Here is a 24,546-nt window from a genome sequence, read left to right as displayed (position 1 = left end):
CTAGAAAGCTTTTTGTCCCTTTAAAAATATATAAACTTTAATATTATTTAATTTTATATATATTATGTACATACTACACTTATATAATATAAATATGTTTTTATATAAACAAAACTTATCCTTGAAGGCTTCAGTCATAGAAAAACACTGATTTGAGCATCAGAAGAAAGGTATCAGTAATCAGACATGTCAGAACATTCACCACAGTACAAGCCAGAGAATTTAATTCAATAATTGTACTCCCTTTGCTAGATAAATTTAAGCATATACCGATTCATAAAATATAAATGCTTACATTCAATTAAGCTTATAATTAATAAAAAATAGACTTCCTTGAAGATTCTCAAATAAGACTTGAACTAAAATACTAACTAGTTAGTACTTCACAGATAAGTACCTCGATATACTTTTCTTCAGATTATAATTAGCATGTTAATAATCTTTATTCTCTAAAATATAGTTAAAAAGTATCAACCTTTTCCACTATGATGAGGTCTCCAACTTGTATGTCTGAACTCTTAACTTGCACTTTACCTTAAAAAAAAGAAGAAATTTAATCAACTTATGCAGACATTAATAAAAAGTCACAAGAATATAAATCCCAGAATGTAAGTTATACTTAAAGACGTTATTATTTGGTGAAGACAGTTATAGTTTATACAAAATGGATTTCTGATGAACACATTAATAAATAGATTTCATCTGTTTAAATAAATAATTCGCTGGTTAAAAAAAGTCTAGTTTTGTAACCAGTTAGCTATTGTAGAAGTATTAGAGGAAAAAAATACGTATGGAAGATGCTCAAGTTTGATCTACAGTATAACAGAGTTGCAAAACAGGAAAAAGGAGGAGTCTTTCACATCTACTAGACAGCACTTCTATTTCTGCCAAGTCAAGAGTTGTTAGGCTTATAGTCATGGAGCATTCTCACACACGAGTTGTTAGTCACAGCCCAGTTACCAACAGGTAGCTTTGCTTGGCCACTGAAGTTACTGATTTAATTGGCACTGACACTTGTTGGCAATTATTGTAGAAAATAGGTAAGTCTTTCAACTCAGAAGAAATGCCTGAAGATTTCATTTTAGAAAAGTGAAACATCAAAAGCTGAAAGAGGTTTTTCATTCCCTAGAGCTGCCCATTCAGTAATTGCTGTGAACAACTCATTCAAAAATATACAAAGCACACGTACCAATTTAATTTCTGTATGTTCCATAGGGTATTAATATTTGTAAGACTTAAGTTTTAACATTCTTAGTTGATGGATGGAAAAACTGAGACAGAGAGGTTAAGCTACTGCCCAAAATGAGGTATGGTTGATCTCATCAGAATTCACAGTTCTAGTCCCAGGTCCTTGCGACAATTCCAGAAAAAGTTGCTTCCCTGAGATAAAAAACACCAAAAACCAAAAAAGCCCCACCCTTGCAGACATACAAGTCATGACATATAGGTATCCTCTTCCAAGATATAACAGGTGATAAATTCAGAACCTGTTAACTCAGGATATAAACACATACATATTTATACAGCCTGAGGAGCTGAAACACACCCCCATACAAAATACCTTTTCCCATCAGAAACACTACCATGATTCCAAGCAGCCGGTATTAAATGAGAAGCATGTCAAAACATGGTATGGTGCTAGGGTTCTATATAAAAACCAGACTGAACAAATTAGAACAGAAGACCCACAAAAACACAGGATGAGCAGCAATCAGCTTGAAGCTTAATCAAAAGTATCATGAATAGTAGATTTGTCAATGTGCATTGTATCATCTCTCAAAGTTATACTAAGTATAAAAAAAACCACTAAGCTAGGTTCTAAATCCACGAGACGACCTCATCATAACTCTCAATGAAGAGAGATCAGGTAGTTACCCTCAAAAATTCCTTATACATGTGCATTTAGTCAAAGGTAGTAAGATTCATGTTTTGAGTAATTATTTTCAGTACTTGCTCTTTAAAATTGCATTTCATGCAGAAGTAACAGTTGGTTTATGTTTAATTTGGTCAATAATAAATGTATTCTTATAGCTAATTTTTAACACATTTTCCATTACATTAGCACTTCTAAAATGTACAATGTCAGAGGAAAATCAGAACTTTTCTTTGGCCTGCCTGCAAAGTTGTTTCTGAAAGCCAGTCTTTGTATTGATAATGATCTCTCACACCAGTTCAATTTTTCAATTGCCAAAACCACACCACTCATCCCACCCCCAAATATAAACCAAATTAGATCTTCAATCTGACTCCTAACTCTGCCATAACATATTTGTGATGGTGAAGGGAGTAACAGAAGACCAAAGTATAAAGAGCGGTAGCAAGAGACATTAGCAGTTCCCTACAGGAGTTTCAAGATACCTATGGAAATGAAGTTAGTGTCAATCTCTCAACAATTTTTTATTGTTTTTAATCTAAAGTAACTAATACTAAAAGTTCAACCACTAAAAGAACAGTCTGATACCAAATCAACATATTTACTCTGCTTAACTGCACAAGCCTGTGAATTCTCTTTTGACTAGAAGTGAATCGTATATACACCAGAAAGACATTGTAACGTTTACTTTGCTAAGTCTGTTCACTTTACTAAAAAGATAGCATTTCCTATTTGTTTTCAATTCCTCCAACAACAATTTTCATCAGTTTATCACTGTAATAACCAAGTCAATCAACTGACTGTAGTAATAACGGCCACAAAAATCCTAGTACCAGCTACATTAAGTCTCAGATCTACACCACCTACAGTCATGTATGACCAAAACCAGTGACAGTAGTCAAACGCAACTACTAGCAATTTTATCAACTTAAACAATTGAATTTTCCACAGTCATGTTCTAACAGCACCTACAGTAAAGGTCAAAAGACACTAAGCCTCAGAGAAGGTAGAACATTCATTTGCAACATGATGTAGGGCAGGCAAAAAGCAAAAACTCCTGGTGCCAAGTATACCAACAGGAAGCCACACTGCACCTTTGCTTGTACTCAGTCTAGCAATCCTGGGAATTTCACATTATGAATTGAAAAGTTTCCTTATCAGACTGTTTTCTAGGTGGCTTAGTACAACACTACAGAATACCATCTTTATCACACACAAATACGTTTTGTTAGAGCATCCTGTATATCCCCACACATAATGAAGCGGCCTGTGACATACAAGACAATTAATTCTACAATGTATCTGAACGGCAGGGCATATTCCATGGTAAAATGGGGTAGTAATCCAAGAAGTGACTTAAAATTTTGAAAAGTCAACCAATAACACTTTCCTTTAGCCTAGCAAAAATGAGATTCATTAGATACATTATTTTAATGTTCTCTGAAATGGTAATACTACATCTTAGTGAAGATGCATTTAGAGAAAAAAAAAGACACTGAATATTATTCACTGCATAAATTATTTTTGCAAACTATTTTTTCTCTAAAAACATCTCCATAGCAAAACACTCTTCACCATCTGTGTAATTACCAATAAAAAGTCCAAAGCTGTCAGAAGTGGCTGCGCATTCAGACTTTATAGTCCACCAAGGCGCGAGGCTTTCGCCTTAAGCAACATACAGAGTTGTGCAGAACTGGAACATTGAAATATGTCTGTAGTAATTCATTATACACCCAAGATAAAGCCTTTTGAAATGAACTGCAATGATTTGAAAAACTAATAAATATCTCATATGTGCTAACAAGTATTTCACATAAAAATTTAAGAAATTAAGAAAATGTGGGTATATACTATGTCAGAAATGACTTTTTTTCTTTTATTAAAAAGTGTCTCTACTACCTGAGTGCAAGCCACTCTTGAAAGAACAGTAACTTCTGAGGGTAGCATTTTCAAATTCTTTTTCAGTTATTATTACATCTTACCCATGGTACCCTGAGTAGTTTCTGAAGTACTGCTTCTGGAGTTGGTAACAGAGCTTGTCTCTAACTCATAAATATCGAACTCTTGAATGAAAAGAGTCAAGTATAAACCATACGAAAGTTTTGCCTGGCATCTATTTGCTTGAGTTGTCAGTATAATTAGAGTATACATAATATAATGGGGAGCTGGCAGGGTGGGGCTCGTAGGAAATGGGGAAAGCTTAATGCTACAGAGAGTCCAAGGTGAGGATGCTGATATTTTAGTGCCTTACATCCTTCTTCCAAACTCCATCTTGCATGGAGTGATTTGAAGTTAGTCTTTAATCATCAATATAAAACTCTAGAGAGAAGCTTCATAGCTCCTCTCCTCTGTGCACTGTCCCCTTTTGGGTGAAATGGAAAGCCTTCATTCTTTCTTATCCCAGTCTCCTGGATGCTGCAAAAACATGGAAGAAAACAGGCCCCTTGACATTTCTTCTCTTCCAGCCTCGTTTTGAAATTTTTTCTTACATTAAAAATTCAAATTCTGTTTCTGTTGCTTACTGCTTCCCTAATCAGTTAAACTGATGCAATTCTTTAAATATTTATCTGTTCCAAATGGTCTATATACCAGGAATGAAGTCATTGGTAGGGTTGAAATAGTGCAAGTGATAAAGACCTAATGTTGTACCTCTAGATGCAGAAATAACTTTTTTTTAAATGCATCAGCTCTTTAAAAAGCAGAAGGATGACCTGTTCTTGAAAAGCTGAAATTCTAATGTTAATACAGATTTCAAATAACAGCAGAAGACTAATATTACAATAATCAAGACATTCTGACAAACATTTTAAAGTTGCAGATAACATTGGTATAAATGATTGAAAACTGACTGCCTCTTGACAGAAACCATTTAGCAATTTAAAAAAGTAATTTGAGATATAAACTCAGTAAGGTGGCATTTCAGGAACTGAGCAGCTCCCACTGCATAAACAGACATTCAAAAGTAAAAAAAAAAAATATTCAAATCATTGTAGCTCTCTAAAACAGACTTCTCAATTCTCAGATTTTAAAGGAAACATACTAGCATTCACATTTTGTTCTCTTCTTATGTATAGCAGTTACTTATATTTTCTTAATTTCATGCAGTTCTGGCATATATTTTCAACTTCACTGCATTCTTAAACACCCTGTAAGGATACAGCAAAGACATAAGTCTTTCACATTTGAAGCCCAGATAGAATTATTTCATTAATCTCATCTCTCCTGACATTCATGTTTTCTTTTGCTTTGCAGGTTGCAAAGTAAGAGAGAGTTCTGCAACCCTTCAAAAAAAATCATGTTAAGCATCCTGAAATGAAGTGCCAGATGCATGCCTCTCCTGCGACTCACAGTTGTGACTATTAGAGTTAGCTATTTTCTTCATCTTTTTTCTTCAAAATTTCAGTAACATTGCACGGGCAAACCTAACTAGGAAAGGTTCAGGGCAGGACTGCCAACTTCAAGAATGGGAAGGGAAAACATTATAAATTGCTTTACAATTTTATTATCCAATTGGCTTTTGGCAGCTTAATGAAAGAGATAATAGCCTGTTTATGAACTTGAGGTGATTCTTCTTCTGCAGAATAGCAGCATTTTTTCATAGGCATTTAACCAGTCATACCTAAGAGCACAAGACAAGACACTGCGCCAAAAGTATAATGGTCCCTTAGGAAAGAAAAATTGAAGTCCTAAACCTTCATGCACAGGTCTAAAGTTTTTTCCATTGCAGTTTCTGCTTTACAAAAGCATACATAGGTGAGCTGCTCTGAAGCAGAAAAAAAGGCAGTTAAACTGACAGGATCTTCAGCAGCAAGATCATCTCAATTCTACAGGCAGATACTCTTCCTCCTCCTAACTTTAACTTGCATCCTGACTGAAAACTGCCTACTGAGGATTTGCAGACTTTGATATGCAAAAAAAGGAAAGTAGATTTTGCAACAAATATCTCAAAAAGATTAAGACTGCAGAATGCATCATACACTGAAAAACTTAAAGAGATTCAATACCATAATCTAGGAAAGTATACAGGGAAGAGATTCACATGAAAGACATGGAGACAAGTATGCTTGACTTGCTCACAAAAAAATTCAATACATTTACTGATTTGCATGTTCCATCACTTGCCACAAAGGGTTGAAAAAGTAGCAACTATTTAAACTTCACGTGTAGCAGGTTTACTTTCTTGACAAGGGCAAAGTTACACATAGCAAATTCACCAAGGGATGACTGAAGACTGAGCTTTGCCATGTTACGTGACAAATAGGAAAACCGCATAACACTGGATATCTCATGGATCAGAATCAGTCTACGGACATTAAGCTGGCCATTGCTGCCCAAGTACAATTCAGTAATACATAAAACAGATGTCCTATTCTCCCTTGATTTCCTGCTCAGAACAGCTCATTACTATAAAAAAACCCTAAGACTTATTCAAGGTTTTGAATTACTAAAGAGAAATTCTAAGTCTTCAAGAATATCACTAATATGAATCCACCATCTTCAAAAGCTGGTACTTCTTACACTAGCAACATGCAGGTCATAAGATAATAATCACATCTTTTACCTATTTAGAGTTTCCTGAATGACTCCGCAGAAAGTCAACACTGCTAGGTAGTCAAAGACTTTCTAATTTTAATCTATTGCAACGGTGTATACAAAGTTTTTAACTTACAAATTGGCCTACCCACACTATCTTTATGCAAGTATTTAATCACAATTCAAATCCCAGTAGCTTCTCTTGCTACAAATATATGTTTCCCTATAGTGAACAAACAATTTTGCAAAACAACCAACCAGAAGTGATTAAATTCTCATTTTTATCTTCCATAAATGGTACAATTAAACCAAGGGTAACACTGAATTGTGCTAACGAAGTTTTCCTGCTGTCCAATTTGAGAAAATGCAACATGCTTAACCTCTCTATGTCAGTTTGTCCATCTCTGAGATGGAAAAAATACCTATTTCAAAGAAAAGATTGTAAAATCTACACAAGTCATAAAATCACTAGGGAAAAAAAAAGATGCTAGAGCAGTATAAAGTGCAGTTCTGCTCTGAAAAGTGACTCTTAAGAGTGGCATCGATTTTCAGGCTTTTAATTAAATCAGTATCAAGTTTGTTCATTCACAAGTAACAAAGCCTTCTTTCTCCAAACCATTAGCCTGCAGGTTAGTATAGTAAGCCTAAGTGAATTTTTCCACATGAAGAGTACTGCCAATATTGACACTTAGGTAGATTATACAAAGTTTATTTTTATAAATAGTTTGCAGAAGTGTAGTACTTGACTTTATTAATTTCAACAGATAGATACCTAAATCCTTCTCAAAACCTGGAAAAAAATCTTAGTCTAATTTTATCATAGCAGGAAGTCCCATTTTTTGCCTTAAAGTGATACCTTTCAGTTTCAGAATGCCTTACTATGAAAGAACCCTATATTATGAAAAAGGTGCAATTTATCATCTATTCATTATTTTAGATGTGTGTCTGTGGCAATTTTTAGTACAGCTCACTTTTGAGTGGGGACTGCAATGTTTTCATTCTTAAAATTGACCACAACTCAAAACATTGTTAGCTCATTGATCACACCATTTTCAACAGAGGGTTGAAAGTTCATTGTAAGCAGAGATCTTGAATCTTTACTTCTGTAGAATATCACAGTCTTCAAACAAAACCACCAAACCACACACACACAACACAAAACCCAAAACCAAACCACAAAACAGAACAAAACCAAAATTCATGATGGCACTGACACCAAAACCTGAAGTCAAAATAGACATACACATCTATGAGTAAAAGCTGATACCCTTAAAAAAAAGGGCATTTTTAAAACTTCTTTTGAACAAGTCATTGCACTCCACGTGTCAGTTCCCGATATAACTATTAGGCTTTACCTCTGTATTATTGTATACTATTTTTAAAACTCTATTCTGTATCTAGAAAATAGCTGTGTCAAAAAGTGACCAAATCTGATTTTAATTGGACAACTTCCTTATTTCTAGGAGAAGCTACAAAATGAAAAGTTTCTCAAGTAGCCATAACCTCACGCAATATTTCATGAACTGGGAAAGAGGAAATCAGGATTCCAAAACTTCTATTCAAATGCTGCTTAAATGCCTAGCAATTTACCAGAAACTACTCTATTAACTCTAAACAAGGTTAAGTGAAAAAAGGCACAAAATACACCAAACTTAGGTCTTAAAACAGCAGATGTCAGCCTTGACATTTACATCACACTGGTAACTATAAACTATACCTGTGCTTCCAGAAATAAGAATTTCACATTACTAGCACTCCTGCTGAACAGAGTGAGATTCTACTATCTATTTCAAAGGTGAGCGTTCAGTGGCCTACCATAACAGATCTAAAAAATGAATAGGCAAACTAGCAGGTTAAATTACAAACTAGCAGGTTAAATTACAACTCTGAAAGAAAAGCTGTTGAGTCCATTTCTTTACAGATTGTATTAAAGACTGTAAAAAATCTGGAAGCCAGCAATGTAACCACTTGTGTTAAACAAATGACAGCTATCCCATTTGCAAATTTCCACAGTGGTATGTCTAAATGTTGATAAAGCAATTTAGGCTGACAAGGAAGGGAAGAACAATAGGCAAATATTCCCTACTGTTGCTCCCTTCTGTATGCAAACTCCAGAAAACAATGCAAGTCTCCATACTGTGAGGAAGCAGTATAAATTCCTCTCAGCTGCCAGGTTATGTCATCACTAATGACACTGTTGCCTGTTTACTTACCTTCCAATTTAAAAAATGAGGTAGGATTTCAGAACATACTTGTGTTCATTACAAGCTTTTAATTCATTTTTTCTGGAGATAATATTATCCAGAGCTACTCCAAGAGTTTTATTTCTAATTAGGACCCCCAGATCTGGTGAGGTTACTCTTCCCTCTGACTCTCAGAAAATATTCACCAAGATATACTAAAAAGTGCAGCTAAATGTATGTTGGGAGTTAGTGAACAGAAGTTGCACTTGGCACAATGTATGCCGTATACTTTAACCACTTAAGACACAGCCTCATGTTCCTTAATGGCTTCCCGTTTTCTAGAACTTTTGTGCCAAGGAAAATCCTTAACAGAGACTTCCTAGGATATTGTAGCAAAATCACTTTCGAAGGTCATAGCAAGGTCATGTTGTTTTGTAAGGTTATTTATTACCATTCAACTCAATAACACATTATTCACTATTTTTTTGGCACCTTTCTATGTGGCACTGTGTTCTGAATCTAAACAGTAAAGCTAAGCAACATAAAGTGGAGAGGAGTGCATAGTTTTTTCTCTTATGCCCATGTTTAAAATTTACAATATCCTACCAAATTTAATTATCACTTCACAGCTGAAGTGCTTCATTTCCTCAAAAGTCCTCGTGAAAACCTGTCAAACATTTTGAGCCCAAAAAAGTCATAACTGATTTCTTCTTTTATTAATTTCTGGAAAGAAAACTGATTGTTCCTACCACATGATCATATAGATTTCAAATAATATGCAAAAATTGAAATCAGTATTTTTGATACTGAAGCTGACTCACAATACATCTTCCTTTTTCTAAGCACAAATACATCCACCAAGTTTCAAAGGCTCTAGTGAATTTTAATTAGATCATATTTCTTAGTTACTGATCCCTTATTTCCTATATACACTTGATACATAGCTGACAGTGTTGCTGAGTTACTGTTTGGTATCAATTTCAGAGGAGAACTGCACTTTGAAGTAATAGTACTAAACAGCAGAATGCTTCAAAAATATATACAATTATATACATACACCTTTCCTTTACAAACAACAAGAGATTTACAACACTTCTTAAACAGATCAACAGTCATAGTTAACTGAGGGAAATCAAGCACTTTTAGTTCAGTATCAGTTTCATTCTGAATAGTGCAGCTTGAGACTGTTAGTTATTTCTTTGAACTGAAAGTCTGTAAAAGTATGTATAAGAAAAAGATGAAATATTTTAAGGATTTATGCAAATGGTTTTGCTAACCTCGTACTGTCAGCTTGCTATATAACTGTGAGTTCATTTCCTTGTCTCTCTTGTAACGTCGAAATTCATCAACGGCTTCCCGTACCACCGTAACCGTCAACACAAATCCCTGTTAAAGATATAATTATGCAATTCAGAATTCTCAAAGTCCTAGAATAGAAATACACAAGTAGGAATACTATACAGAGTAAGAACATGTGCTTAGAATATTTACTTTTTTCCCCTCATTTGGATTTCAGTGTTTAGTTTAGTCAAAAAAAAAAGGAAAATTGTACTTGTACATTGTAAAAATATAATTAGAATAACTACATCTCCAAATACACATAATTTAGATATAATTTGAAATTTAAAAAATATTTTGGATGAATTAAGACAGCCTTTATAATTCAATAAGCCTATTTTCCTATCTTCCACAAATTTTAGGGCTTTACCAAAAACATTTAAGAAGTCTCCAATTCCAATTGAGTTCACTGCCTTTTTCCTAACAGACAGAAATGAAAAGGTAAATGGATGGCTAGTTTAATTAATTTTGCCATCTAAAATGTAGTTATTTACCAACACGTCACAAATATTGACAAAGAAAAAGGGGGGGTTGTTCTGAAAAGCTAAGTATCTAAATGCTTTGGCTGCTACTTTCACTGCCACTGCAGATTTCAATGCCACTGCAGATTCTGCTGGAAGCACGGACTGTGCTACGCACAACTAAGATGGCCTCTGGCCACAAAGGATGGTAAGCTAAAAGGAATACAGAATAGTTCAGGGATCAGCACCCAAGAGTTTCCTTTCTCTCTTTCTAAACCTCCTCAGATAGGGTCTTCTAGCTTCTTAAACTCAAATGCTCAACCCTTCTCCATCAGTGAAAGGGAAATAAAATTCTCAACAATAAACAGATCTTACCATTACTATAAGTAATATGGCTAAAAAATTCAAATATTCACAAATCCTCCAACAGATAAGGTTCTAGATTATCTATCTAGCTTCAGACACCCACCAATACTTTCTCTCTATAGAAGAAAGTTTATACCATTAGACCTCCTTTTCTTGCAGAAGTCCAATAGTTTGCCAACCTTCCCCTAACCTCCCAGCAATAAGAAAGGGGTGTAGGTGTAGAGTTTTCCTAAAGGAGTCTTGACTAAAATTCTCCTTTGCAATAGCTGCAATGTTTTGCAGTTCCAGCCCAAAATTCCAAGGCTTATTCTGTTACGGCCTTATAGTTAAACACTTCTTGTCTGTTCAGTTTTGCATTAGCTACAAGAATTATACTAGAACTATGTAGAACAAAAAAGTGCCTTTGTGAAATGCATTCCTTTTCACTCCTAGGCCATAACTGAATGACCAGTAGGGTTTTCCCCTTTTCTGGCAGCAGCATTTTCATGAGCTTTGGCTTTAGAATATATTTTTGCAGCATAAAAAAGGCAGTCCTGAAGCACCTTCAAACATATTTGCCATTTGCACATATCTCATTAAGTAGACAGTAATCAAAGCACAGAATGCAAGGTGTTAATTGCAAGAATTTCCCCTAGAGGTCAGAGTACCTTGCCAGGCAGCTCAGTACAGCTGATTGTGACTATGAGGAACAATTTAGGAAAGACATTTCCTTTTTTCCTAATTTGCTCAAATGAACTTGATACTCTTCCAAAGGGAAAGTGAAATTGTGAAGCCAATCTTACAAAAAAACCTGTCATATTTCTTTAACCGTAAGAAGTTAAATATCTTTAGCATACTGCTTACGCTCAAACTTGTATGCTTTACATCCTTTGTATGTTGGACTCGAAATAAGAAGTCCATTCCCTGCTGTGCAAATGACAACAAACCAGTAAAAGACAGTCTTGTTTGAAAAACTCCAGTGCTTGATCTAAGCGTATTAGTTCTGTTTGTTGTAAAACCTGTTGAACTAAAAAAAAAAGAAAAAAGCCCCCCCCCAAAAATCTGCAAAATCCCAAAAAACCCACACACCGCCAAAAAAGAAAACCCAACCCCCACCCAAAAAGCCTTTTAGCACATACTCAACTTCTATTCAGTTGGTTTGAAGCATCAGGCCAAAAAATTTTTCTTTTCCTTTAACATCTTGAGAGAAAATACAAGCCAAGTCACAGCTACTCTTCTGATTATTACTGAAAATTTATCAGCAGCTACATGCTCTTCAAAGAAAACCAAACTTATCTGTTAAGCAACAAAGCCAGCCCAATGGGTCTGACTTAAATGTTTTATATTTTCATCATAGATACTGAGCCTCCGTCAACATCCAATTAATCTCTTTTACCTGGAGGTTAATCATTAGTAGAAAAGCTATTCAAGTAGAAACAAGTGGGTTTGTTTAGTAGAAAAGGGTACCACTAGCACTAACTGAGATATTGTTGTATTTTCAAGCTGTATGTTAAAACTGGGAAACATAATTCAAAATATCCTTGAATAAGACAAACATGTCTATACAGAACAGATTACTGTTGTTTGCAAAATACAGTATTTTCTCCCTTCTTTGGGCAGGGATGAGATGGACTGAGATGCCAAGTGATTTTTTTTACCTTACTACCCCACTAACATATAGAGCTGTACACAGCACTGCAAAAAGACCAACTTCCAGACAAGGCTGACTTCTCTTACTGGGTCAGTAACAAAGACCTTTGTAAATATCTGTTTCAAACCTCACTGCTGAACAAGCTTTCTGTCTTGGAAGTGTTTTTTGTTGCAGCAGAAGCCAAAAGTTGTCTGGAAATAGAGGTGTGAAGAACCTCCAGGACAGTCTCTCCATTTACCAATACTTAAAAGGACACACATTGCAACAATTAAAACAATGAAATCAATCCAGAATATTTACTCTATTGACTTGTTAAGGACAACCTTTACTCAAGCAGTCAGCATGTCACTGTTTCTCTTGAATACCACTGAGAATAAATGGTACTGAAAAATACTATTTTTTATAAATTTAGAAAATAAAGCATTTGTTCTTCCTGCCTTGCTTCTAAACCTGGAGTGGAGGGGCTGGGAGGAAGATGAAAGAGAAGGTAATGATCTGGTTACAAACAAGAAAAGAATTCCAAATCATGGGAATATAGCTGGCAGACTACCAAAAGGGCCTCCTCTGAAGAGAATACAATTTTCAAACCTTAGGAAACCTGAGTCAGAAGCAACTGGTTTGAACAGTTTCCCAAGAAAATACTGCAGAGATATATTGAAAGGAAGCCAGTGCAAATGGCAGGGTCATCAAATGGGAAAAGCATGTTTAATGAGTAACTTATTTTCAAGACACATTTTTCCCCTACTTGATCCATGGCTTAACATATGTTATCTCAATTTTTGTGAAAAAAGTGCATGACCAAAACCAAAGCAGAAGGGATGCAAAAAGTTTATGCCTTCAATTCTGATCTAGCCTGAAAACATAAAGTAGTGAGCAAGTAACAGTAAACTGAAAGAAGTTTAACACACAAATTACCTATGTTACCAAGTCAGGTTCTCTACTACCAGCTGGTGGGTTTTTGTGTTTGCTTTTTTTAAAGCTCTCAAGTGACCAGCAGCCAGAATGTAGCACTACTCACTCAGACTAGCTGGTTAACAAAAAAGACCTCCAGCCTGTGGGGCAGGAGTGTGGTAGGCAGGTGGAAGGGAGGGCTATCAAACAACAGCTTCTGGAGTATCTGCTGTAAAATGCTGTCATTTCGAATAAGCATTTTACTTCTGTTATATATTTTAATCACTGTAGTTTACCAGATGCAAATTTACAACATGTATGTACACATGAACTTTTCATCTGTAGTTTAAAAAAAAAAGCCAAACTTCTAGTTAATAGTATTTTTCTGTTTACCAGAGGAGCCCAGTACGTGTACAAGTAGCCTATTTTCAAAGCTGGTACAAACTGTGAGCAGGACACGATGAGAAAGTAGAGATTCAAGAAAAACTTGAACTGTTCATATAAAACCTAAAATGAAAAACACAAAATAGATAAATAGCTTAAAATTTGCACCCATAATGTAGATAAAATTCACTTTTTCATGATAGTAGATATAAAACCATTATATAGCACACTATTATATATGGTACTATTACAGTACTATATAGCACAGTATGCTACATATCATCACAAACTACTACATGCACTGTAAGTTATTGTAATATTATATTGCTATTTTTGTTGAGAAAAATCCTTTGATATTAATGCCTCTTTTCACTCTGAAAAAGCAATTTGCCAAATTTTTGGTATTTTGAAAACTGGACTATGAACCCAATCTTTACAAATATTAAATATCTACCAAGATCACTGTGCAAAGATTTACTTGGAAATTTTAACAGTAAACAGAATTCAGATATTTGTAGAAACATCTTACAATAATTTTATATCCACAATAGTTACCTTTGTTTGAATTAAAACAGTTTTTGAAAATTTTATTTTTTAATGGTATCAATAAAAAAACCAAAATAAATTTGTGAGTATCTGAACTTTCATTGCTTACACTAAGTTCTCATTTTTAACTGCTAAAACTTTTCTTCCTAAAAATACAGCATTAAAAGTAAATCTTAATTTTTCCTTAAGTACTAATACTTAAATTCTGTTTTATCTGTCTCATATTTTTTTGTCTTAAAAGATTTCATATCCTTGCCTTAAATAGTAATAATAAAATAAAAAAAATCATTGGCAGCAAATGAACAGAAAGCCTAGAGGAGATGAGCCAGGGGCTCTGGATGCAACAGGAACCAACAGCGTAACACTGGGAAGATACATCAAAAGAATCCCAGCCACACCAGCCAATAAGTCAGCCTCATCGGGGGCACAGCTGAAATGCCTCTACGTGAACGCACAGAGCATGGGGAATAAACAAGAGAAGCTGGAGACGTGTGTGCCTGCAAGGCTATGACATTATTGGCATTACGGAGACGTGGTGGGATAGCTCCTATGACTGGAGTGTTGGGATGGAAGGGTACAGGCTCTTTAGGAAGGACAGGCAGGGCAGGCAAGGAGGGGGCATTGCCCTCTATGTCAACGACCAGCTGGAGTGCATGGAGCTCCACCTGGCAATGCATAAGGAGCCCACCGAGAGCCTATGGGCCAGGATTAAAGGGAGGGCTGGGGCAGGGGACATCATAGCAGGGGTCTGCTACAGGCCACCTGACCAGGGGAACCGAGCAGATGAAGCTCTCTATAGGCAGATAGGAGCAGCCTCATGCTCACAAGCCCTGGTCCTTATGGGGGACTTCAACCACCCTGACATCTGCTGGAGGGACAACACAGCTGAGCGCAAGCGATCCAGGAAGTTCCTGGAATGTGTCGATGACAACTTTCTCCTCCAAGTGACAGAGGAGCCCATGAGGAGAGGTGCCATGCTGGACCTTAGTCTCACCAATAAGGAGGGCCTCGTAGGGGATGTCAAGCTCAAGGGCAGCCTTGGCTGCAGTGACCACAAAACGGTGGAATTCAGGATTCTCAGGGCAGCAAAGAGGGCGTGCAGCAAGCTCAATACCCTGGACTTCAGGGAGCAGACTGTGGCCTCTTCAGAGATCTGCTTGGTAGAATACCATGGGACAAAGCCCTGGAAGGAAGAGGGGCCCAAGACAGCTGGCTAATATTCAAGGGTCACCTCCTCCAAGCTCAGCAGCGATGCATCCCAACCAAGAGGAAGTCAAGCAAATCCACCAAGAGGCCCCCATGGATGAACAAGGAGCTCCTGGGCAAAGTCAAACAAAAAAAGGAAGCCTACAGAGGGTGGAAGCAAGGGCAGGTAGCCTGGGAAGAATACAGAGAAAACTGTGCAAGCAGCCAGGGAGCAGGTTAGGAAAGCCAAAGCCCTGACAGAAATTAGTCTGGCCAGGGATGTCAAGGACAACAAGAAAAGCTTCTATAGGTATGTTAGTTATAAAAGGAGGACGAGGGAAAATGTGGGTCCCCTCCGGAATGAAACGGGTGAACTGGTTACCCAGGATATGGAGAAGGCTGAGGTACTCAATGACTTCTTTGCCTCAGTCTTCACTGGCAAATGCTTGAGCCACACTGCCCAGGTCACAGAAGGCAGGGACTGGGAGAATGCAGAACCGCCCACTGTAGGAGAAGATCAGGTTCGAGAATATCTAAGGAACCTGAAGGTGCACAAGTCCATGGGACCTGATCAGATGCATCCGCGGGTCTTGAGGGAACTGGCAGATGAAGTGGCCAGGCCACTCACCATCATATTTGAGAGGTCCTGGCAGTCCGGCGAAGTTCCCGCCGACTGGAAAAGGGGAAACATTACCCCCATTTTTAAGAAGGGTAAAAAGGAAGACCCAGGGGACTACAGGCCGGTCAGTCTCACCTCCGTGCCTGGTAAGATTATGGAACAGACCCTCCTGGAGACTATGCTCAGGCACATGGAAAATAAGGAGGTGATTGGTGACAGCCAACACGGCTTCACTAAGGGCAAATCGTGCCTGACAAACTTGGTGGCCTTCTATGATGGGGTTACAGAGTTGGTGGATAAGGGAAGGGCAGCTGATGTCATCTACCTGGACTTGTGCAAGGCATTTGACACTGTCCCACATGACATCCTTGTCTCTAAATTGGAGAGACATGGATTCGATGGATGGACCACTTGGTGGATAAGGAATTGGCTGGATGGTCGCGCTCAAAGAGTTGCGGTCAACGGCTCAATGTCCAAGTGGAGAACGGTGATGAGTGGCATCCCTCAGGGGTTGGTACTGGGACCGGCACTGTTCAACATCTTTGTCGGCGACATGGACAATGGGATCGAGTGCACCCTCAGCAAGTTTGCCAATGACACCAAGCTGTGTGGTGTGGTCGACACGCTGGAGGGAAGGGATGCCATCCAGAGAGACCTTGACAGGCTGGAGAGGTGGGCCTGTGTGAACTGCATGAAGTTCAACAAGGCCAAGTGCAAGGTCCTGCACGTGGGTTGGCGCCATCCCAAGCACAGCTGTAGGCTGGGCGAGGAATGGATTGAAAGCAGCCCTGAAGAGAAGGACTCGGGGGTATGTATTGATGAGAAGCTCAACATGAGCCAGCAGTGTGCACTTGCAGCCCAGAAAGCCGTGTCCTGGGCTGCATCAAAAGAGGTGTGACCAGCAGGTCGAGGGAGGTGATCCTGCCCCTCTACTCTGCTCTCGTGAGACCCCACCTGGAGTACTGCGTCCAGCTCTGCAGGCCCCAGTACAGGAGAGACATGGAGCTGTTGGAGAGAATCCAGAGGAGGGCCACGAAGCTGATGGGAGGGCTAGAGCACCTCTCCTATGAGGACAGGCTGAGAGACTTGGGGTTGTTCAGCCTGGAGAAAAGAAGGCTCTGGGGAGATCTAATTGTGGCTTACCAGGTTCTGAAGGGGGCCTATAGGAAAGATGGAGAGGGACTGTTTATCAGAGAGTGTAGTGACAGGACAAGGGGTAATGAGTTTAAGCTGAAGGAGGGTCGCTTTAGATTAGATGTTAGGAAGAAATTCTTTCCTGTTAGAGTGGTGAGGCACTGGAACAGGTTGCCCAGAGAGGTTGTGGAGGCCCCATCCCTGGAAGTGTTTTAAGGCCAGGTTGGATGAGACTTTGGGCTACGTGGTCTAGTGGAGGGTGTCCCTGCCCGCAGCAAGGGGGTTGGAACTAGATGATCTTGAAGGTCCCTTCCAACCCAAACCATTCTATGATTTACAAAAATATTATCCTAGTCTTTGTCATTTGAACTTTTACAGAGTAACAAAACTAAGTAGGCTATACCGTGCTGCTCTGCATCACTGTGAGAATACCCTATAACTTCAGCTCTGTCTGCAGCACACATAGAAAAGAGTAGACATGAACTCCTTGTTACTTTTGTTCACCACGTTCCCTTAACACACTCTTTCCTCAATACAGCCACTGAAGTTTCTCCTCTTGCTAGGGTGGAAGCTCTACAACTCATCTGCTTCCTTTCTGAAGTCCTTTGGTTCTCAAAGGGACAAAGGCGACCACCACGTCAGATGCATTCCTTCAAAATTACCATTTCCCACTGTTCTTAAAAATACTGAAACTACCCATGTTCAAGAATAAATGGTTTTTAGGAAGACAAAATGAACACTACAGAAAAGATCCAGTGAGTAAGGATAAGGAACACTGCTCTCTTTCCAAATGGCTATGATGTGGAAATCTCAAAATAAGGCAGAATTCTTCAGTTTTCTATAGCAAGACAAGCTTTTTACAAAAGCAACCATAGTTTAAGTTTTCAGAAAGTTTAAACTACAAAAAATTTGTAACAGAACAACATGGTCTTTTGAGGCAGTTTAGAAAAAACGCTCGGCACTAAATTTCTCAAAATATTATTCTGCAATAAATATTGGTACATACGTTTATAATAAATGAAAGTTTATAATAAATCAAAAACTCCAAGATAATTGTCCAAGTTTTAAGTGAAGACATAGTAACCTTATCACAGAATACACTGTCCCATACTCCAAAGGAATGACAGATGCAGAGATTCCTTTGGTAACTTAAAGCACCACTTCAGCAAGCGCATGTTCTCAACGTTGTTTTAGTTATAATTACAATGCTAAGAACATTATTCATTTTATAGCATTTTGAATCTTCAAAGACTTCACATATTTCTTTAGCAAGCCAGGATAACATGGCACCTCCAGCAGGATGCTCAGAAATGGCTAATGAAGTTGGAACACTGAGACTTGATAAAGTGGATCATCAATTGTTTCAAAGATAAGATTCAAAACAGATCAAAAAGCCACATTTAAAGAGTGTCTCCATCTTTTAATCTTACAATTGAGTTAATATTACAATGACTCCTACATGAAAATCAAAATTATTGGACAGATATTTATTGCTTTTATCAGTCCAACATTATTACTCAATTATGTAAAAGCCTATGCCCTAGGAAAAAATATTCAAGGAGGTTCATTTTCAAGTGTCTTTCTGGCAGGCACAGCAAAGTAGTGGTCCCTCAGAATTGCCCGTTTCTTGAAAGACTGCTACATTACTGCTCATCTAAAGACTAAACAGCCTCAAATGAGAAGATTTTTTCAAAAGCATGGAATTCTATTGCACTGTTTACCAACAAAACTGTAAAGCCAAAAAAGTTAAATTTGAAGCGGGGAAACTCAGAGCATTCCTCCAAAGTCAAACTAACCCAGTTTGAACCTGTACCATATGTTAATACTGATTAAGTTCATATACTCTTTTCCAGCAGTGTGTTTAACTGTTTACAAAGACTTGATATACCAGGTCAAAAAAAAGTCTACAGAGTACTTTGGGAGGTGGAGATCTGCAAAAGCACCCATCTTGCAGGAGAAGGTTGGAGTTAAAAAGCACCTTCTTACAAATCTTTTTCCTGGCAGACCAGTAACAGTTCATTCAACAGAAAGCTAAACACTTCACTCTAGTCAAGCAAACTGAAAACCAGTTAGATAAACTGATTTAAAAAAAAAAATAGACTAGTGCTTTGAAGTTCAGGAGAGGTATCTTAAAAACTTGCCCATCACAGAAGATATTCTTTATGGAAATTTACACAAAATTCCTAAGCAGCTCTACCAGGATGTATATGAAATAGTAAATGGAAATTGAACAAACTGGTGTAAGGGTAGAAGCAGTTAGGATCTTATGTAAGTGTTAGGAAATTAGACAATATTTTGGAAGTGTTACAGCTCTTCTAGCTGGTAAGTAAAATACTGTTAATCCAAACATTATTTTAAACTTGTATTTTGATATGAAATCATTGAATATTACCCACTGCCAGCTGCTATGTTAAAAAAGATACAACTCTAAACAGAGGACAAAACTTCATGATGAAAATTTCAACGAGGGTAAATCATTGGAGTCAATATTTATGACATATTTATGGGTTTGGAACCAATACAACTATCTATCTTCCCTACAAATTACTTCTAGTGGAACAGCATAAAAACCCCCAGATAGCTACACAGTATTTCTAAACAATGAAAAATGTTAATTTATGTCTAAAATTAGACTTTAGAAACATTTTATTTTCACCAACTATTGGGCTTTATGTTTAGGATCTCACTTCATTTTGAAGTTACTACTGAGTTTCCAAATACTACCACCGAAATAAATACCTGACTTTCAAAAGATCAAAAAAAGAACAAACATTCTCTCAACAGGTAATTGCAAGCTATGGCTGATCCCTAAAGGAAACATGAATCTAGTTTAGAATTTGTAATCTACACTGCAGATTTCTAGTCACAATAATCAATGGCTTACTATATGCTTAATGAATTTTGTGACCTTTAGGAAACCATATGTGGCTTAACCAATTTCAGTGTATTTAATAATTTAAACTTCGGAAGAAAACATTTACTTCATTCAATAGAGATGAGAATATTTTATCCGCCTGTGATAAGTGACTTTTTTTTTCTTTGACAGGAGATCACTCTTAATTACAAAGCCACTAATTTTTTTTTGTTTTAATAAAGAAATGTATTAGAAAGCACCTGCCAGTCATTGGACCAAAGAGGCCAGAAGAATAGAATCAATACTCTTACAAATCAGCATGATCACTTAAATAAAAAATTTAAGACAAAGCACGTCTGTATTCAAATGTAGAATACATTCAGTTTTTGCAACAGAACTCAGGACTCTTGGATGGTATTGTAAAAGCATGAGTAAAAGCGTATTAGTAAAATTTACATCACAACAGCATACATTTTTAGGCTTTAACTACTGAAGCTTCAAAAAGTTGTCTTCTCTATTGCTATATTTCATTAGAACAACATTTTTTTTAAAACTAGGAACTAGACAAGACCGTAATGTGTCTTTTGTCTTCATATACACTGTGAACATTATAGGCAAAAAATTGAAATTACGACACAATGTGGCTTCTTAGAAAAAAAGTGACAAAAAAACTTCCACTCCACAATGAAAGTATTGTCTGAAGACTTGTGTTCAAAATGAAAGAGCAATCACTATTTTTAAAATTGCAATAAGATACACAACTCTCAAAAGTATGAGTTTACTACACTAGGCCTACCTGTTGTCATATAAATTGAAGAGGTGGGTTGGTTTTGTCCTTTAAGGAGTTCCCTGTTTCAGATTATTTATTATGCTTTCAATGGCAGGGAATATGAGAAAATATCTATGGGATATTTTCAACTACTTATTTATCAATTTAAGTCAGTGCTTTGTAGTATTTTCACAACTGACTATGTAGAAGTGCTTCTGTTTTAAGAGGAGGATTACAAATTTCTAATGATGAATAGAAAAGTGCAAGGAAATCCATCTCAAATTTCTAAAGCTTCACTGAATTCCAACTACTCAATCATACACACGGCACTTCTTTAGTAAATATCCCTTTGAAAACAAAACAATTTCAAAAAAAAAGCAGCTTTGTTCTCAACTGTCAATTTTAATTGAGGACATCAAGATAAATGTAAAAAGAAAAAGAAGAATCTGGGCAAATAAAAATATCTTTTTGCAGAACTGTCAAAAAACACTACAGAACATATAGCCAGCCCAACAACAAAAAATGGTTAGTAGCCTTACCCCAGGTATAAAGGTAAAGACGTTGTATTTTTGATTTTTTATGGCATTTTTGGGGTATTTTTCTTCACACTTTTCAGGACACCCAAGCCACACTGTGCGAGCCTTCAGCTCTTTCTTTCTTCGGCAAATATTTATGAGCCAATCAGAACAACTGAAAAGAAAAACAATTGTTTACATTAAAAGTAAAAATTTTCTATATATGATTACTATTTCCAAACTTGGAACACTAAAGGCAAATATCCAAGAAATACGAGTTTAAAAAAATTTTGCCACATCTAAATAAACAAGCATGATGCTGACTTGTAATATTTAGAGCAATTACACAGTACTCAATTCAGACAGATACATATATAAACACTTGCACATACTTTACAGGAAATCCTAATAAAATAGCGACAAGTTTCACTACACCTTGCCCTGATACAGGTACCAAAAATTCTAGTTAATACAAGTTTGCATTAGCAGTGACTATATTCCCCCACTGACTAATTCCCCCCAATTATTAATTAATTTAATAATTAACTCATCCATCACACCTTACAGCCCTTTGGCTAAACTCTATTTTGTATTATTGATACTCAAATTATGCTAATGATTGACAAGGAAATAAGGTTTCTGTTAGATGAAGTCAGAAAAATTTCAACAACTTTATATACAATTACCACATAATTTGTAATTCAGTTTCCTCCATAAGACTGCCTATAGCAGACATAACAGGGAAGCACACCTAATGCCACGCTGTCAAATGTTTTCAACCAAAAAACCCCTACGTAAATGCGTATCTCACAATGATCTGCAATGGTGAACTTCAGTTCACAGAAGAAAGGAAGAGCATCCTTGCTTAACCAGCTTACAAGTCTACTGAACAGGGTTTAAACTATGAGCAATGAGAGAAAGAGCTCACAGCCACCTTTAAACTGCAATTTGGACAAGGGCACAGGAATGATGGAATTAGATCACAGTGGAGGAGGAACAAAAGGATGGCAAACTGAATGATGCCACTGAGGTTCAGCAGACTATTTACTAACAACAGTAAAACAAGAAACACACATAGATGTGACAACTCAGGTAATATAATCAGTCTAAGACTTGCTAGGACTATCCACAGGGGCAAATTATTAACACAGATGAGTACAGGTGCAGGCTTGCCATGCAATGTATATACGTGTTTTACAATCCTGTATGTTAACAGAGAATTTCCTCTGCATTTTTTTTAATACTGGTGGGAGGTGCCTTAATTATGTTGGGAGCCTGTTTTAGGCAAGTGAATCAGGAAGACTGAGCAGACAGGCCTTCCATGAGCGCCTACTGCAGCCAAACCACAGACCTAGCTGGTCGCAGTGGATTTCAACTACACCAGCAGGTGAAGTTGAAGGTGACATGCATTTTCTAGAGATATTTTTTTAATGTAATGACAATATTTTTGATGCAGAAAAAAGAAGTAACCATTAGGAAGCTCTTATAAATTGTATTCAAACCAAAAGAAAGGATTTTGCTGAGAACAGAATGGGAAAATTATGATCCAGTCACCTCAGCATTGTTTCCTGGATGCATTCTGCATAGTCGACCTATTTGTATGTATTTGTACACACTTGAAAGAAAACAGAAAGTGATAACCACACTGACATGTCAAGAGCAACCTCTGGAATAGAACTAATTTCCCTCTCAGAAGATCCAGATGTACTACTACTTGAGAGTACATTTTCTCTCTTCGCTCCGGAGGCTTTGAGCACCCTGATCTAGTGAAAGATGTCCTTGCCCACGGCTGGGGAGGTTGAACTAGATGATCTTTAAAGGTTCCTTCCAACCCAAATCATTCTATGACTCTATGGGTCTAATAAAACTTTATTTTCCTTATAAGAAATGTCTTGAAAGCTAAAGAACATATTCTTGGAACTGATACAGTTGGAAGAATCATAATTGCAGAGTAGTTTGTTATAAAACCAAAATAATTTCAGTGAAGTTCTGCAAAGCTTTATCTAGTACTATTTAACATTTTCCATTACTTACTGGGTAATTGACTATCAAATATTTCATTTTTCAGGCAACAAAAAACTAGAAGAGACAGGATTACATGCAAAGAGGAGATTACAATTCAAAGCTGTCTTGACAGATTGGAAAACCTACCTGGAAGAGACAGAATGCAGTTAAAAAGGCAAAAGCACAACATAGTATGTTTACACAAAAAAATTAACTAGACAAATACAGAATTGGAAAAGAGTTAGTGGATGGCAGCTCAGAAGACTCAGCTACTGCATGAGAATTATATACATGTGCAAAAAAAGCATATATAGCTGGTTGGCATAGACAGGCATAGAGCTAGCAAGAGTAATGAACACATTCCTTTTTCTCAATCCAATGCTAGCAGATCTCAGTTGACTTACCATACCATTTTGAATACCAAATTTCAACAAGCAGCCCTATTGGGGAAGAAAACACACACACAAGCAACACCACAATTACAGGTCTAGAAAGCAGGGCAGGCTTGTCTACTAGATACACCAAAAGAAACAGAGTTGTTCAGAGAAGGCTGTGTGTGGACCTAATATGGTTTCAAGTATGTAAGAAACACCTGCAAAGAAGAAAGGAACAATTATTCTCTAGGTCCACCATGATTAGGTAATGACAGACTTCAACTGTGGCAAATAAATATGGCAGGGGGGATGGATGGACACAGATATTGAATAAATGCTTCTAAGAACTAGGGTAGAAAAAAAAACCACTTAAGGATGCTGGAATTGCTACCAGTGCAAGTCTCTAAGATGTGGTTAGATCAGACATAAGTGATAGGTGTAATTCATCCTGTGTAGGCAAGGAATTGCCTAGATGACCTCTTAAGTTCCTTTCCTATTCTGTTTTTCCACAATTACAAAATTATGGAGCATGCAAATATGCAGGGAAGGAAGGCGCATAGTTAGCTTACATCACCACCGGCCCACTTAAAATGTTCTTGTATGTAGCCTACCTTATTCCAGGCCTAATACAAACTAATTTTGCTAAAGAACAAATGGAATTCAAAGTTGCAGGCTCTTTTTAAAGAAAACTAGAAGTTATACAATAGTAAAATCATTCAAAGCAACATTCACTTTGTTATGGAAATGCCACTACACCAATACTCACAAGTTGACATTTAAAACACTTACTTAAAAATTCTGGATTCTTACAATTTCCTCCCTGAAGATTTCACTATGGGATGGATATCAACTTGGTTAGATCCTATGTAAACATGCATTTTATTTTT

The 24,546-nt window shown here is 37.0% G+C and overlaps 1 protein-coding gene across 2 annotated transcripts in view; it reads right to left on the bottom strand.

Moving 5' to 3' along the window:
- ATP9B (ATPase phospholipid transporting 9B (putative)) overlaps positions 1 to 24,546 on the bottom strand; it is a 183,029-nt gene that overhangs the window by 135,062 nt on the left and 23,421 nt on the right. For both annotated transcript variants that reach the window (XM_054814848.1, XM_054814849.1), the window contains exons 3-6: positions 21,306 to 21,456; positions 13,669 to 13,782; positions 9,867 to 9,975; positions 476 to 534 (exon numbers count right to left, since the gene is read on the bottom strand). In XM_054814848.1, coding sequence (XP_054670823.1) covers positions 476 to 534; positions 9,867 to 9,975; positions 13,669 to 13,782; positions 21,306 to 21,456 — 433 coding nt within the window. The remainder of the gene's footprint in view (positions 1 to 475; positions 535 to 9,866; positions 9,976 to 13,668; positions 13,783 to 21,305; positions 21,457 to 24,546) is intronic.

The sequence above is a fragment of the Grus americana genome, chromosome 2 (assembly GCF_028858705.1).
Source record: "Grus americana isolate bGruAme1 chromosome 2, bGruAme1.mat, whole genome shotgun sequence".
In the NCBI taxonomy this organism is placed as follows: Eukaryota; Metazoa; Chordata; class Aves; order Gruiformes; family Gruidae; genus Grus; species Grus americana.
Note: the sequence above shows the minus strand (reverse complement) of the source record. Positions and strands in the feature narration are given on the sequence as shown.